The sequence below is a fragment of the Atractosteus spatula genome, chromosome 8, assembly GCF_055471065.1.
Source record: "Atractosteus spatula isolate fAtrSpa1 chromosome 8, fAtrSpa1.hap1, whole genome shotgun sequence".
Lineage (NCBI taxonomy): Eukaryota > Metazoa > Chordata > Actinopteri > Semionotiformes > Lepisosteidae > Atractosteus > Atractosteus spatula.
The window spans coordinates 28,435,792-28,453,693 of NC_142713.1; the positions used below are offsets into that span (position 1 = coordinate 28,435,792).

The window sequence follows — 17,902 nt, forward strand, 5'->3', positions numbered from 1 at the left end:
GTACCGTCCTGACTCTCTGTGGTCATTAAAAATCCCAGGGCATCTCTCGAAAAGAGTAGGGGTGTAACCCCGGCATCCTGGCCAAATTTCCCCAATGGCCCTTACCGATCATGGACTCCTAATAATCCCCATCTATGAACTGGCTTCATTAAGCTGAGGTGTGGTGAGCGTTCTGGCGCACTATGGCTGCCGTTGCATCATGCAGGTGGATGCTGCACATTGGTGGAGGGGAGTCCCCATTACCTGTAAAGCGTTTTGAGTGGAGTGTCCAGAAAAGCACTATATAAGTGTAAGCAACTATTATTATGAATTATAATTGGTTATAGGAGGCGACTGTGTGAAGTTATTGCTGGTAAAAGAGGTGCCACAAGTTATTGACCAATCATGGTTAATTTACTTTCGCACACAGTATCTGGTGATTTGTTAAATATTTATTAATTAATTATCTGAGTTTTTATGTGTGGGAAGTCTTTATTTAGAATATTCATTCTATATATTCATTAAGGGTTCAGGCTCATATAATATCCCTATAATATCTAAAATAATGACTGCCTTGAAGGGTTCACAAACTTTCAAGCATGACTAACTACACCGCAGGTAAAAACACCATGAAGGAAAAAAGTTTCACATATAAATCAACTATTTTATTTAAGAATACAAATTTACATAAGAACATGTTTACATAAAAAACAGTGAGGGTCATTCAATGTTTAACAGTAAACTATTTGACAATCTTTAGTTGAAAAGGACATCAGGCCTACACAAAGCAAGACTGAAGCCATCGTTAGCATTTCACGTGCTGCTACAGCAAGTACAGAAACGTCTGGCATACTGATCATATCCTTAGGCTACACCTTTGCCCAGTATTCGGGAGTCTATTTTCTGCAGATTTCCATTCAGCTACTATAACCCTGTTAATCAGATCACAAAATCATCTGCATGCACGTAGCAGTTTTCAGATGGCACATTTGGTTTACACACAGCAAGGCATCGTCCTTAACTACAGTGTTTAAGACCTCGCTTAGTTGCAGTGGAACAACTCGGGCACTGGAAAAGTGAGCATGTGTAATATTTTTATTTTTCCTGCCTCCTCACTGTCCTGACTTGGACAACGAACCACACATTTAGATGACTATTTATTATACTACATTGCAAATGTACAATATTTGTAATGACAATTAACATTCGTAAATAAAAACTAAGCCTATACGGGAGCCTTGTAAGAAAATGCAATTTGTCTACTTTTGCTGATTTAGGTCTCATTAGCTTTTTCTGTACTTAATGTGTAAACTTACTCTGATAGAGAAAGAAGGTACAAAGAGTGAACTCTAGTGGAAGATTATGTATTGTTGATACCATTTCCTTACTGGCTAATTAAGCCTCTTAATGGAACTGTCCAACACTATTAAAAATATAAATATATTTTAGATTGTTACAAAATGAAGACTGTAAATGTGATTAAACTTTGTTCTTCCGATATGCACAACTCAGTTTTGCTTCTAATGTGGAATAAACATCAAGTATCTGGACAAATATTTTCAATTTTCCATTAGGTGGGAAAATGCAAAAATACGAAGCCACAGACCACAGCCAGTTTGTACATGCTTAAAGAGTATGCTCACTTTCCAAGTGGGTTCGGGTGACTAAGTGCACTGGTGTTACCATAACTAAAGGTAACATCCAACATCTGCCCTCAGATGACACTTCGCCACCTTCCCAGGTTTTTCAGCATCTGTCCCATAACACAAATACACATAAACAGTTGGACAAGGGGTTCCCTTTGGGCACAATCTTAATTATCCATTCCCTTCACACAAAGGCCAAAAAAAAATACAAACAGCTAAATAAATTAGAGGTATATCATATAATTAAATTAAATAATAGTTACCTAACTCCAACCTGATACACTGAATATACATTTATATATATATACAATACTTTCAAATTAAGTTACATATAGTACACACAGAATCAGAAATACATCTTAAAACTGTATTGCCTTGTACTTCACAAAGAACGCTGACAGAACTAAGGAGTGCGTAAAACTGAAAACATCAGGGGAAGTTTTTTTCAACATCAGCCACCTGCTACTTCTTCAAATGTGCACATTTTCTCATACTGGGCTCATTTTCCTGCTACACATACGTATAGTATATCCTACCACTGTAAAATGCCCAGTTCATATCCAAGCTCCCCTCACCAAACGCTATGGCCCTGTCCTTTGCCGACAGCATACTTTAATCAAGGAATGACAAGACGCCACACACAAGGATGTGAGATTTCAAACTCTCCCAGACATTCATAAACTTTAAATGAAATAAGAACTACAGCAGAGTGCCTCTTTACTAAAGGGAACACCAACAGCTAAGTCTTCAAATGAAGGAAACTGTACGCAATAATACAACAAAGAAAAACCTCCTTGGTATTTAGAGTAAACATGCTCATTACCCAAGTACATTTCTTTTTCAATCAGATGGCGGGCTTAAATATTCTCAGCATTTTATTTAGACCGATCCACTCCTCACCTGTTTACATGAAGTCATCAGTTCAGTCTTCAGTTGTGCACCCTACTTCAAAGGCACAATTTGCTTAGTTTTCACACCATGTGTGAAAAAAGCATAAATTTTATAAAGTGCAGAGTTAATCTGAGAACAAAAGTTCTAGGATTTTCATGTTGTTCTTGCATGTATTTCAGTCAAGACATTTCTTGGGGGTCCATTCTGAAAACAGGCTGGAACATGCTCCTCCATGGTGTTGCCCCTCTTCACTAATTATGCGCTTTTCTTCCTGAGTAGATATTGTAAACGTACACAAATTTTCACACAAGATAAAGGTAAATCTGTATGCTAGTTATAAACAATATACAGATTTCCAAGTTAAGAAAATCTGACAGCAATGAATTTCCCTCTTAGGGGCCATCTAGTAGTGCCAGCAGCAAAATATCCTGGAGCAATGAGAAATCCAAACCCATAGGCTCAGTCTTTTGATTATGCGAGACTGCATATTGCTCTCTATTCAACTACAACTTCTGTCTGAAGGACAGCAAGCAAACAAGTCCACAAACACCACCACCACACAGTAAAAGGTGCTTAATTTTGTTTGGAATTGCTTTTCTTCTCCAACAACTGTTAGTGTTCTTTTGTTGTAGAAAACATTGATAAATTTGGCCGTGGGGCAACTTAAATACCCAAATTAACTTATCTTGACTCCAATGGAAATTAAAAAGCAAATACCTTCCGTAATATTTGCAATCTGTTGGGGAGAGTCATAAACACTTATCTGTAGCAAACTGACAACCAGCTTGAATCTTAGATGAATTAGAGTAACATGAAATTTCATTTAAATTTGCCTTTACAAATTAAAAGGTTTATTACAATATTAAGGCTAATCTGTAATATCCAGATCTTAGTTGAAAAGATCAGAAATGCAGTCGGACAGTAGATGCCACTTATCAGCAATTCTGAACCAGGCTATTTGCAAAATTTTACAATAACCAATCTATGAAACTCCAATTTTACACAAATTCATTTAACAAAATATATGCAGTCAAATTGGCTTTAAGGCTAAAGTGCACAGACAGATGCCTGACTACAAAACCTTAAGACATTTTCGCTGCACATGTTTTGTATTGTGATTTCAGAGAACAGTTTTCGCCTCTTAATAACCCAGACTAGGAAAGTGAACAATGAAGTGGACAATGAACTCTCACACAAAATGGCCCCACAGAAGACTTAACTCTGTGCTTCAGAAAATAACGTGATTTAAGTACTCGTTTCTGTTCCATACTAGTTTTGGAAGTCATAACTGGAATTTTACACCAACATAAAAATGTAGACTTCTATTCCATGTTCCTTCAACGTTGTCGACATTTCTTCAACATCTGAAGGGAGGGGGGATTCTTTATATCACTGATAACCTGAGTGGTTATTAGTAAGTAGCACCTACTGTATTTTAAAACTGCTGAGCTCTAACTTAGACTTGAGGGGACTGTGGCATCCTTTTAGCTGAAGTACGTTAAGACCACCGACTGGATGGGCTGCCTGCACACTGGACACTGCTTGTTGCGCTTCTTCAGTTTCTTGGCGCAGGTGTAGCAGGCCATGAGGTGGCCCGTCCGGCCGTGGACGATGCAACCGTTCTTGGGTCTGCTCTGGCAGATGACACAGGGGTCCACGCAGCTCTGGGGGAGGCACGAATCCAGGCTGCTCTGACGCTCCAGCTCAGGAACCTCCTCCTGGCTGAGCGCAGTGCCGCTGCTCGAGGTGGAGGGCTGGGAGCACAGGGTTTCCTGGGATTCGCACATGGACGTCACGCAGCTCTTCATCACCAAGATCTCTTTGCAAGAGTCCTGCTTAGGGTCGCAGGGAGGCTCGGAGCAGGGCCTCTTACCATCGGGGACATCCACGCCCTCCTCCCGAGAGCACTTATCCTCCGGTGCGTTAGCAGAAGATTTGGATTCCCAGGATTTGGGATCAGTGTCGGACTCTGGGAACCAGTCTTGACGGATGCCCCAACACCTGTTGCAGTGGCGTGGGAGAGGAGGGTTCAGCTCATCACAGCGCGCGCACTTCCAGTAATCCTTCAACAAATAAAACACTAATTTGAGAAGAAAAATACCAATGAGAAGAAAAACAACAGTACAACAGTCCTTGAAATGAAACGTGAGGTTATTAATGTTTCTGGTCATTTGGTTAGGAAATATCCAACATGGTTTACTCATGCTTTTTTAAAGAAACAAACTCCAAAGTATAACATTTTTGTAATACCATGTGAAGCAACCTAAGTCAGTTCGGAACGCACAAAACAGTAGAGAGTTCTTCACCGCTTATTAATACATTAAACCCTCAAGAACCATTTTACTGTTTTGTGCCTTTGCAGCTGGTCTAGTTTCATCACTTGCTAATTTCATTCAAAATTAAGACTGCATACTATACTATAAATATAGCCCATTTCCAATTTTGTATGCACAATACCTATGCGGATTTTGTCATTAATATGATTTCAAGCCACCATAAATAATATCTGTATTTATATATCTGTATAAAGAAAAGGATTTCTGTATGAATTACCACAGGCTGTAGTTTTCTAAATTAAAAAAAAACCTGCAAAGAAATAAAAACATACAGGCCATGTCCTCTATTAGCAAACCCAGACCACTTCAAGCCAGGAATTCAGATTAACCAATGTCTACAAACAGAAAATAGCCTATTTTATTGTAGGTCAACGTACTGCTTCAGATATTTCGGTGTCCTCGTCAAAGGAGTCATCGCCATTATCAGCTTCAAAAATGGTGACTTCATAAACCTAACAGAGAGACAATATGTGAATTTCCAGTCAAAATGTAGGGAATGACATCACTATGCATCATGTCTATAAGACATCCAGACCACAGTATCGCACAAAAAACCTCACTCACCCATCCACTGCATTTAAAAACCTGAATGCATATTTATTTTGCAAGTGATTCTTGTTCCTACTCTATTCTAACCAGCCATGAACTACCAGATTTGTTCTTTGCAAGTAGCTTAATTCATGTCATTAAACATATTTCCTTGCTTAAAACTGTAGAATTTGATCTTTCTCTCCCTGACCCTTGGAATTGAAGTGGTGGTATTGGTTAAATGAGGCACATCACATTTAATTAAAGCAAACAGTTTCCACACAGGTATGGCTTCTTCATTAAGCAAATAAATGCCCAGCATGCTTAGAGTAATTTTTGAAACACCTAGTTGCCTATACATCTGGCCATCATGGCTGCAAGAGGAGACCTAAGTGACTATGAAGGAGGGTGACTGCTGGAATGAGCTTGGCATAAGCTTCAGTAGCCAAGACAGCTCAACTGATGTTGCAATTTGCTGATGTCGCAATTTGCTGATGTCATTCCCTGGGAGGTCCATGCTGACCTGGGCTTAGACAATGCTGCTTGTGAAACATCAGCAAATTGCAACAGTGTACAGAAGAGCAGATTTGAGGAATGATATGTGCATTAATTCAAAGTGCAAAACAAGAGGGCAACTACAGCTCAACAGACCCCACATTCCATCCTGAATTTCACTGTGGGGTGCATTTCCCTGGCATGGTTTGGGTGCATTCTTCCAGAACGGTAATGATCCCATCCACAGAGCGCATGTGCCCACCCAGTGGTTTGATGAACTTGATACTGATGCTTTTGTCAGTCACCAGGTCTGAACCCAGTCGAGCTCATAGGGGATATGCTGGAACAACACCCGAGACAGCGTTTTCCACACACATCAACCAGACTTTTTCATGGAAGAAAGGTGCCGCACCCCTGCTGCAGAATTCTAAATGCTGGCTGACTGTATTCCATGGCACGCAAAGGGTGTACTGGCTGCATGTGGTGGCTCAAAACCCTATTAAGTCAGCTGTAGATTGCTGTTTCCATTTCCCATATACACTACATGTATATGGCCCTGATTATTACTTGAGATTTCCCTTAGTACTGTCACTAGTGCACAGTGCACTAGTTATGTGCTGGACAATCTCTCATATCAGTACATCTACAGAAAAAAAAAATTCATTGTCCACATGTATGCCTAATTTTGGATCTCAGCAATTACAGGGCATCTCTCTTTAAGAAAATAATTAAAAACCTCATCATCTGCATCCGTCAGCTCTGAAGTCTCATCATTGAGGCTGTAGGTATCAGAGTATATCGATTCCACCTCAAACTCCACACTGAAGTTGTCTGAATCAGAATCGTGACTGAATGAACTTTCAGAGTCTTCACCTGTAGAAGTGTTTAAGTCCTGTAAGAAAAACAATGATCTTAAATAACAGGAAATAGTTTCTTTAGCATAAACAGGCCTACCAAGTGGGATTCTCCCTGATTTTGTAGTCACAGTAATGTTATTTTGTCCATAAAATTAAAAAGACCTGATCATAAAATTGCTTTGGTCAAGAAAAATTGGAATATCAATGGATAATAAATTGAATAACATCTCCTCCTTTTTAATGAAGGATGAATAACTGAAAAATTGCAGAGATGAGTACTGAAACATGGTAGAAGAAATGTCCCAGTCTATAAAATGTAAGTAATGTTTTAAGCTTTGCAAATTCTACATTACAAAAACAAATTTTCAGAAACAGATTCTGACATTTCCAACTCTATTTAAGACATTAACTCTAAAATGATTACAGTGAAAATACTTTACTTACAGCATTATCTCGAGAATCTGATGATTCACTGCTTACACTATCTCTTCGCAAACCTCCAATGATGCACCAGGACAAGCTTTCATCAAACGTGAGAGAGATGCTGTCAGACTTGTGTCTCTTCCGTCGGTCACACAGCTCTTCTTCAGTGGATGTTTCTTGTTAACAAAGAAAAAAAAAGTCACAACTTAAAGGCATACCTCCCAAAACAAAACAACTCTTCTGCAAGCTTCAGAGATCAACATAGATGTTTTGGACTTTCCAGCAAATTCCATTTGGGTTTTAAAACACTTTGACTTATTTTTCCTTCACATCTGTTGTATTTGTTGAAATAAAGTGAGATTTTATACAAGCATTTTATCACTTCCTCCAAACTTTGATGACACCTCAAAGTGAAATAAACATTTGAAAAATGAACACTCAGCCTCATACAATACATTATATAAAAGCTAGCATGTAATTAGAATTTTTAAGACAGGATTTCTGCAGAACCGAAAGCAGAAAGCTTTTCATGGTTTTAGTAACTTACTGGACTGTATAGGGAGATAATTGTAACTCATTATATAAGCCCTCAAAGGGGAACTGTAACACTTTTTACATTTTGGAGTTAGAAAGAAGTGGCATTGATGAGTGCATTTTAAACCACAGTGAAAGTAAAATGTACACAGTAACATGTTAAATCTCCTATTCACATCACAAAATAGAGCAAATATCCAGGTATGTGCAAAACCATATTCTGCGATTCAGAACGAGGCAACAAAACCTCCAGAGACAGGAAGAGGGTCTTATTGCATTGTAAGCAAGCAGGCTTGTGACTAGTTAGCAGGAAAAGCCACTTTACTTCATAATCTGTGCATACTCTCGTTCTCACCTGAGGCGAGTGCAGCAAATTGGGAGAAAATTCAGCATTTTCACAAAGTTCACGATTTTGTGCTTAATTCAGAATTAAAAATTAAAATTAAAACTGTCAATTAATTTTTTTACTGAGATCTAAAAACTAAATTGGAGAAACTGGTATTGCAGTTCCCTTTTAAAAGTGAGAAGGAACTAATGTGGATTTCAGAGTAAAATCCGCATGGAGCCAGTTCAATGAAGCTAAAACAGGAGTAAAATCCTCATGCACTTTAGCTTTAGTTCAGATCTGAGCATCTAAGTTCTGAATATACTGCACTGCAATAATCAAGTCAAGAAAAGGCAAAACATATGACTGGCTTCAAACACAAGGCTCACATGAATGCCAACACCAAGATATCACTAAAATCACCTGTATGAGAAACAGTTTCCACACACAGCGGATCACCCAGAGAGTTAAAAAATCATTTCAACTCTTAGGACAAAACTCAACATAGGCTGAACTATGCATGGTCAAAAATGGAACTTAACCACAGCATTCTGGTTAACTCCCCTGGTCTACAGAAAACTATATTAGGATATTTAACAATCAAGTAGGATGGTCCTTCAGTTACTGTCTCCTTACCTTCCAAAACATCTCCCTACTGGTCTATGAACACCACTTAAGATGCTGCCTGATTTTCCTTACCAGCCTCCCCCATCCCAGTAATGAGCAGACAACCTTGACCAGCTTCTGAGAGAACTGTCAAGGGTAGGCTACAAGGTGGTAATACTGCCTTCATTACAAATTATAACAGCACTCCGGGGAATATCAGCAATGTAATAATTTGTGATAGGTACTAGCTTGATTACTGAACAACTTTATATGCTGGGACTAAAATCCAGTCCCTGCTAATATGTTTAGAAAGCCCCTACTTCACAAGCCCAGGATCACTCTGTGGGCATAGTATTAAGTTAACTAAGCAGGAAACTCCTTAATGCTAGTTTAAACAAGACATAAAAAAAGAACTGTCCGAGGTACCCACCAGGGTCACTACTTCTTCGCCTTCTTCGTCCAGCGGTATATGAACAGGAAGCATCGGCTGATGCTCTGTTACTTTCTCCTTTTGTGATTTCTGAATCAAATTCCTACAAAAGATACAAAATAGAACTGCTAAGAAAAATAATCAAAGAAGGCTACCCTACCTTACAATACATAAGATCTCTATCTGCAATGCTCTTAACCTCCTACAGTCTGAAAAAAAAGGACTGCTGCAGATCATCACTGCAATATGTACTGCAACAAAGGTTTCTGAATAACTTTAAACATGCATACAATTTCATACAAAAACTAAAATGATACAAACCTCATCTAGAACTTGACTAAAAAAATCCATTTCAGCAGTCTGAGGAATCAACTGAGGAATAGTGTACTATCATACTGCGCTACAGGTAACTGCCCAAATAAAGAAAATGTCAACAAAGTATCTTAATAGGGCGCTGGACCACCAAAAGTCATCAGAACAGCTTCAATGCACCTTGCCATATATTCTACAAGTGTCTGGAACTCTACAGGAGGGACGCGACACTGTTCTTCCTTCAGAAATTCCTTCACTTGGCGTTCTGTTGATGGTGGTAGAAAACACTCTCGCTGCTCCAGAATCACCCACAAGTCTTTAATTGGGTTGAGATTGTGTCCCGGGATAGCCATAGCATATGGTTGACATCATTTTAATGCTCATCAAACCATTCAGTGACCACTTTTACCCTGTGCATAGGCTTACTGTCATCCTGGAAGGTTCCAGTACCATCAGGATAAAAATGCTTCACCATAGGATGAACACGATCAGAATGCCTTTGTATCCGTTTGCATTTGCCTTGCCCTCTAATGGGTCGAGTGGACCTAAACCACACCTTGAAAATACACCCCACACCATAACACAGAGGCAAGAACTCTTCGTCTTGGAAAAGTAGCACTCAAGCCTGTAGGCTTCTTCTGGTGTGCACCACAGGTACTCATCTGCATTTTTAAAACATGGTGAAGGATGACTTATTTGACCACAACTTTTTCCCCACTGCCCATATTCTCTTCACCACTTCACTCACAAAAGTGCATTTTTAGTTCTAACAAGGGGTTTATAGCTGCAACTCAACTACACCCGTACCTCTTTTCCACGAGTGCTCTTTTTATGAAAATTCAATACTACAAAGGATGTGAATTGTTACCCACCATAGCAGAGTGGTAATAAGTCGAATAAAAAAAGCAACTTTGAAATTACTAAGTGAGATGAATAAAAATTGTGAAACCTCCGCCAAATGTGGAGTGGAAAGAAAGGCGTCATCCAACTTGTTTTATATGGTGTGTACACATAACGCTTCGTGACCTGTGTTGTCGTTCAGTTTTCGTCCTGTATGTGTACGATTATGTAATGAGAGAGCAAAATCGGATGTCAATATCAGTGTCTTTACTCAAGTTTGTGCAGGAGCATTCCCTTGAAAGGCTCCCTTATTTTGTTTCTCGTTTTCCTAACCTCAAACACAATGCCGAAGTGAAAGTCTAAATTCACAGCAGAACTAAAAAATAAATTTCTGTTTTCAAAGCTAAATGTTTGGTGTGTAAGCCTGGCACTTTTGTCTTCATGGCAAATAAAGGTGTACTTGACTTGCAAGCTCATGTTGACTTAGACATTCGAGGAGAGAGTTCGTCAATCAAATTAACAGATTCTTTTGTAAAATCTGGCAGCAAAACAGAAGATACTGTATTGCAGCAGAGGGGGCGGATGCATTTCACACAGTTAAACATCACAGTTACTTTACTAATGACCATAAAACATGGGATATTTTGAAAACCCTCTCCATCCCGACCCCCTTCCCAGATAAGGCAATAGGAAAGTTCCTCAGGGTGTACTCTTTTTTTTGATGTTTAAATATGATAAAATCCTAGTGGCCAATATATAATCCTCCTCGTTCTCAATAGGTGAGCGTGATCCACCGGTTCATAATACTTGATTTTGCGAGGTATTCATTTCGATCATTTGATCTGTTGGCGAATTTGGCCCCAAGCTGTGTCTCTGAATGCTCGAGAGGAGTATGAACACTCAAGTATTAGCGCGTGCTGTATCAACGTAGCTAAGTATGTAGGCTGCGGATTTTACACAAACTAATTTTATTAAAATAGAAAACATGAAATCCTGTCTCAAGCTTTTTGAAACTGATGAAGTAAATTACACATGAAAAATTTACATAATTTTTAATTATTTGATTTTTAATTCCCAATATTTCAGTGCCCACAACAAATTTCCAGGGTCATTTGGCGTACCGCAGTTTGAGAACCACTGGCTTAAGTAACTCAGGATCCACTGTAGAAGCACCCGTGTTCAATATCCCTCATTTACTTAAGTGTTTCCTTTATTTTGGCAGTTACCTGTACATACCAGCTATGAATTACTTTTGTATTTGTGGCAGTAGGGCATAACTATATGACTACTGGCACCAATAATACTGTTCTTTGCATGTTACTAAAAAGTCAATATTTGGAGCACTCTTAAGTTAATTACCTGAGGTCCTCTGTCAGGTTCGCTTTGACTTCTGAGTTCTGTGAATGCAGTCTGTGAATCTTCATAAAATAAACTGATATTAGGCATTTAATAACAGTATCAGAAAAAAATCAGCTGGTGTTGCTTCATAAATATTTGGTCATTTCATTAATACAAGCCTTCCCTAGATAATGGCAAAGCAAGAATTAGGACAGTATGTTGAGAATTATTGGTTACCATTAAAACAAAACAGATTAATTTGCCAGTAATCTCTTCATACACCTATATGTTGTTAATCTTTCTATATGCATCATCTATAGAAAAGGCAAGCTTTTTCCCTACTCTATTGTTTTCAGATGACCATAATAGCCCTGCACTACTGCATCTGCTAGTCCTTCAACACTTGCTGAGCCCATATTTCACACAGCACACCCACTGCATACTGTACTTCAAGAGCCAGCAGAAAAAAAGTTGAAGGATGTTGAAAAACACACAAATATACCTTCATTTTTGACTGCAATCAGGTTCTTGGAAATCAAGGCGTAGAGATTCCTAAAAGAAAAAGAAAGTTACAATCTATAGTATTGTGGAAGACTGGCCTAAGGTTTTGGGACATTCTGAAAAATGACTGGCACTTAAGGGGCAAACAGCAACAAATTCCTGACAAAGTCACAAATTTTCTACTCTGGTTGTTTATCCCAAATAAGACAATTTAAACATGTAATAGTTAACATCCCTGTGGGATTCGTTACTGCCCAAGGTGTCGCTGTAGCTTGCCTGAGACAGCTGCTTCCTCTCATTGAAGGCCAGCAGCACTCCAGGAGAGTTATTTACTTACACTGAGGCAAAGTTACACGTACCGAGGCTCTTTAACTGAGAAGCTGTTCACTCCCAGAACGTCCCCCAGAAGGTCATTTGTACAATGGACTATGTGTTGCTGCTTCTTGTCATAAAGCTGCTTATCCATTATATACTGCCCGAGGTAATACATGATCTAAAATGCAAAAATATTCATCAAAACATTGAGAAAACACTGTTTCTGAGCAACTGCATTATGTTTACATTAATTTGGAAAATATTTACAAAAGTTCTGTAGGCTATTCCAAACTGATGGGCTGCTAAACTTACCTGTAACAATACCTAACTGGTACTTTAAGTAGAACAGCTCACAAGTCTCTGCATCAAATCATGAAGATGAGGAAAGAAACATGCCCCAGCATTGTCACCACAACACTATTGACTTACTGCTTACAAAATCAGCTGCTTTCATAAGCAAACATCTGAAGTATTATTAAAGCAATCCCTCCCTCTCTCAGCTGACACTACAGTCAAAACAAAACCAGAAATATTCATGCTAATGACATTTAATTTGCTTAGAAGAAGAATTGTGTATCAGGTGACCTGCAGTATCTACAGTATATCATGCATCATTTGTAAGGTCTCTTTTCACATAGTGCTTAGAAACAAGTCTCTGTTGTGCATTACTATTATCATCACCACAGTTTGCGATCCAACTTCACTCAACAATGGAAGTTGTAAGGTTCCACTTAGTCTTAATCCTTTTTATTTTTTGACCCGTCATTTAAATTACATCAATACCTGTTGTAGCTGACAAACCAAGATTTGTAAGATAAAGATGCACTTTTACATCAAGGATTTTGAGGCTCTAATTTTAACAAATTTACAAAGTTGTTTTATGGACAATGTGATATTTCATAAATTAAAACAAATACTGATATATTTTCAAATGATAGTGTAATATTTTCTTTTTCTAGGTTAAAACTTCAGATCGCATGACCTCCACATTTTGTTTGCTACATGAGTAAACTGTAAGCAGACGTTTTTAAAAAGTCTCAGGCCATATCCATTTGGTACTTACTTCTCACCAGCAGTACATGAACTATAGAGCCAATATCCCTCTCTTTTCACTTAGTTTGTAGAACTGTGATTTAAAGATGGTAATATCTTACATTACAAATAAAGGTTCAGATTGATCAAAAGAGGTTTATCTACTTTAGAAAAAAAGTCAGCTGTAAACAGGGTCAAGTCCCTGGTAAAAAGAATAATTTTATTCCAGGAAAGGTAACATGCCAATTACAATTGTACATTTTGATTAAGAAGCAGTTGTTTTAATACAATGCAAGAGTCAATGGTAATGTGTTGAAAGCTCAACCCAGCCCAGGGAAGTGCAGCAAATTTAACCAGTGGCTTCCCTGTGGCCACTCCCTGGCTTACAGCAGAAATACAGCACAGGACTTAATAAAAACTGGCACTAACCATCTGGACTCTCTGGATATTTCTGAGACTCAAAGAAGGTAAAAGGCCACCTTAAAGAGATTCAGATGTAGCACTGTATCAAACTACATACCAGTAGACAAGTACTTACCTCCTTCATTGTGAAAATATCTTTATCGGCTCCAGCATGCTGTAGCAAAGTGTGCAGTTTTGTTTTTGGTTTTACCTGCATATAGAGCAATTCACATTTAGTTATTCTCCCGGGTTGGAACATTATTTCAAAATGCGTGACAAAAGGCCAAGGAAATGACTTACAAGCTTTTCATTATCTGTCCCATTTATCTGTGAACTGCTTAAGCAGTTAGCAGTTGCCATTCCGTCAGTCATCTGCAACGGAGAAGAAGAAAACAGTAAAAACGATGGGAACAAGCTTTTAAAAAGAGACGCCGCCTTGTCCACTTCAACAAGGGTCGCCAATCCTGGCCTTGGTGTGCAGGTGTGGAAAGCCAGTCTCAGAACCAGCAGCAGCAGCACCTGAAGAGCTGGGAGAAGCGCTCTGATCCAGTTAAACCAGTAGCCGGTTAGTTAAGAGCCCAGATGGAATGAACATCGCAGAAACACCGGCTCTGCAGGTCCTGGATTTGAAAAGTCAGGCTTAGTATTTTCACACATATTAGGAATAATCGAACCAGCAACACGACACAGCTGCGACATACGCTTCACCTATTGCAGCACACAAAATGACACCAAATAAGACACTAAAGTAACTTATTTTATATTAAACCATCCACAGTACCCCGTCTCAAAGAGCCGTACAACAACAACCAGTGAGGGTTTCCAACAACTGTTAAAAGCTAAAACAGGCCGGGCCCAAATAACCTTACCTTTCCGATGCACGAAAAATAAATATGAATTTCATAGGAGTTATTCACTGTACATAAAGTGCTCAGTGGCTGGTCTCTCGGCGCTGCGGAGGCGCTCCCCCGGTGGCGAGCGCATTTAAAAAGCCTGGCCCGGACATGTCGGGGCTAGACCCGCCGGCCTGGCTGATGCCGCTCCGAGACAGCCTATGGGCGCCGAGGGCCGGACATGTCGCAGCATGACTGGCGCGCAAGTGCTGACTCACTCACTCACGGCCGCCGCACAGCGGCCAGATGTGCCCCGACATGCCCCGGCCGCACGACCCTGGAGGCTAATCGCTCTTCTCAGCGTCTCGCATCGCCGGCGAGATTAAAAGGGCCACGGCGGTGTTTGTTAGATAAAGAGAAAAAAAGAATAAAGGGGGGCCCTGACTTTTATAAGTCAGGTATAAGTACCTGACTTATAAAATGTTACAAGGCCATACCAAGTAGACGCTAAGTGTCGTTGTTTCAACCGCTTTGGTGCAGCTTTTCCGACATAATTAAAGTTCAAGTCGCCAAAACGGGAAACGTCGCTGTTCCGCGCTTGGTCACGTGGTCCTCCCAACACGTGACGGGTTTTATAACCGCAACGTCAGGTTCTTAACGTTTAAAAACGAGTATATTATAAAAGCGTGAGGCGATCGAAATCAGCGCACAAGAAAACAAGAAGAGCGGGCTCAGTGGTGCAAACAATGGATAACTTCTGTACACAACTTTTCAGCAGGACACATGCGTTTTTTTTTAAATGCACGGAGAGCAAGAATTGTTACACGGTCCTCGACAGAAAATAAAACTACTGCGGAAAATTAAATTGCACTTCACATTCGCTCTCCATATTACCTGGTCTTGCACTTCGTTGGTGTCAACTTCTTTCCCGGACATTGCCTTGCAGGAAACTCCCAGGCTTCGTAGGCCTGGGCTGCAGCACGTATGATACAACCGCCTGTTGTCAGAATGAAAGAGCTCACTTCACTCGAGTAGGTTATTTCCACCAGAAAGAGAAAAACGATTCAATAACAATATCTGTAAACAACGTCCGGTACCACTGCAACATCAGACTTTACTCCAATGGTGCTGAAAGCGCCACTACCAGCGCTCACAACTCAGAAAACCACAAAGGCACCGTCAGGTTTTGCAGCATGGGCATCATGCTGAAATTGACGGCCGTTATTGGCGTCATTAAGAATGAGCACTAAATTTAGTTTTATATCGGAACCCAAAACTTCACTTTTTTGCACAACGCGTTTTTTTTAATCATCAGTTCCGTATGCGCACGCACGTCACAGCGCCGCGCTTCTCAGGGCAGTGACGTCACAAGCAGGCCAAGTCCCGGCGCAAGTTGTGCGCGTGCGCTTCGTGCTTTGCGGTTCACAGGAAGAGGGACTGTCTCTTCCTGAATATGCGACTTTCGACTTGTTAATTTAGTCTTAGTCTCTTCTTCCCTTCTTCACACCTTCGACTTTTGGCATCCTGCCTGTTTTTTTCCCCAATAGTCCTATTTTAATTCGCTTTTTAATAAAGCTAGTGCCGAAAATAGCTCCTAACAGAATTCTAACAATTTTGCAGCAGGCAATGAGTATTTACTTTGACAGCTGCAGTCTGAGGCAGGAACTGTAGGATGTCACAGAGCATGTGTTGGTCAGTCGTCAAGTGTCGTTGTAAAACAAAAAAGTAGGGAAGTTGTCATGTTTTCGAGGTCTGGTATTCAGTTCACCCTTAATCAGAGTTCACCTGTTCACAAATAAACATTTACATCCCTCCCTCTGTATGTTCTGGAGTATTTTTTTCTAACCCCTTTCAGAACTGTTCCAGGAAAGGAACTTCTGCTGGCGAGTCATGGGTCACGAGTCAGTTTACTCCTGAAAACATAGTACTTCATTTATGATTCTCAATGCTGAACATGTTTAGACATGTTCCATGGAGACAGTACCTCTGGTCAAGTCATGTGTTTTGGATAAAATTTACCTTCCTTAAGTTAAACACAGTCCTGACAGCCATGTGCATGCATTTTTACATCACTAGAACTATACAGAAATCCATATAAAGGTTATAATACTGTATATAGAAAAAAAATGGTACTTTTAGTTTTGATTATTTTATTCAGGGCTACCATTTTGAACATTCAGACCAGAGGACGCCTGTTGACAGGTGTGTGTGTGGGGTGTCCAGGTGGTATTTGTATCAGTAGGTATTAAAGTGTGTATCAGTTGAGGTGGAAAATGAATGGGGCAGTGAACTAGACAAGCCTACGACTATCATCAACACACAGTCTCTGGGCAACACTCTCTAAATCCCAAGAACTATTTTGAATCTAAATACTTTGGGGAAAAAAAGAACAAGGTAAAAATCCTGAACATGTCAAGTTTTGAGATGGATGGAGCTTTCAGAACTAAAGAGCACATGTCCGGAAATTACCGGATGTGTGGTAACCCTAATTAGAAAAGTCTGGCTGGTCAAATGGATTTTGTAATTTCTACAATTTTATGGCTTATCTATCAGAGAATGCAGAAATAATTGTGAGCTACACTGATTGTGAAGTTTTTCAATGACACAAAAGATTTTCTCCAAGGACTGCAGAAATATCACAGAAGACATGCACACAGTCTGGAATTTAGGTAAAACCCACTCTAAGGTGGCCGTTAAAGATGCTTTTCTCAATGAAACGTGCCCCATTAGAAATCCAGTTAAGAAACCTAACATTCCTGGCCACAGATCTAATATTGTCCACCCTTGTCTCTGGGCAACTGACACATTTTCACTGAAATAGCACGCAAAAGCACAAATATGGCATTACAAGGTATTTCAAATGTTCAGAATTGTTAAAAAGAACAAAAGAAAAACTAAAACCGTAACAGGAAAAAAAACGTTTTTTTTAAGTGTTAGTTCCATTTGTTTATAATTGCTGAAATTATTAAGGAAATGAGTTCAAGCTTTATTTTTAAAAAGACAAGTAACAGAACAACAGTACAGAATGGACTCCATTGTAGGGCTCGTCTCAGTCTGGAGCAGTGTGAATGAGTTCATGTCAGGGGAAACACTGGCCCAGTGTGAACAAACTCAGATCACAACAGCAACACTCTTCGTCTTTACCTGTGCCCCAAAACCACAGCATTTCTCAAACCTCAGGGGAGAGTCAGCGACTCAACAGCTAGGAACCGAGCAGGCCGAAGAAACAGCTACCCGACAGAACAGTGCAGCCTCTATCTACTTGAACTAGTTCTTTTT

The 17,902-nt window shown here is 39.7% G+C and overlaps 1 protein-coding gene across 2 annotated transcripts; it reads right to left on the reverse strand.

Annotated features, from left to right (window-relative positions):
• Nucleotides 1–622: 622 nt before the first annotated feature.
• On the reverse strand, nucleotides 623–15,975 carry mdm2 (MDM2 proto-oncogene). Of its 2 annotated transcripts, none has more exons than XM_088922997.1 (11): nucleotides 15,518–15,975; nucleotides 14,091–14,162; nucleotides 13,927–14,001; nucleotides 12,401–12,534; nucleotides 12,043–12,092; nucleotides 11,562–11,620; nucleotides 9,051–9,153; nucleotides 7,177–7,331; nucleotides 6,612–6,767; nucleotides 5,230–5,304; nucleotides 623–4,579 (listed from the first exon to the last, which is right to left on the reverse strand). In XM_088922997.1, the coding sequence occupies exons 1-11, from the start codon at nucleotides 15,557–15,559 to the stop codon at nucleotides 4,001–4,003; spliced, it is 1,500 nt and encodes a 499-aa protein (XP_088779123.1). In that variant the 5' UTR covers nucleotides 15,560–15,975; the 3' UTR covers nucleotides 623–4,000. The 2 variants fall into 2 exon arrangements, with proteins under 2 accessions (XP_088779123.1, XP_088779124.1); XM_088922998.1 differs by lacking the exon at nucleotides 15,518–15,975 and adding an exon at nucleotides 14,660–14,782.
• Nucleotides 15,976–17,902: the final 1,927 nt, after the last annotated feature.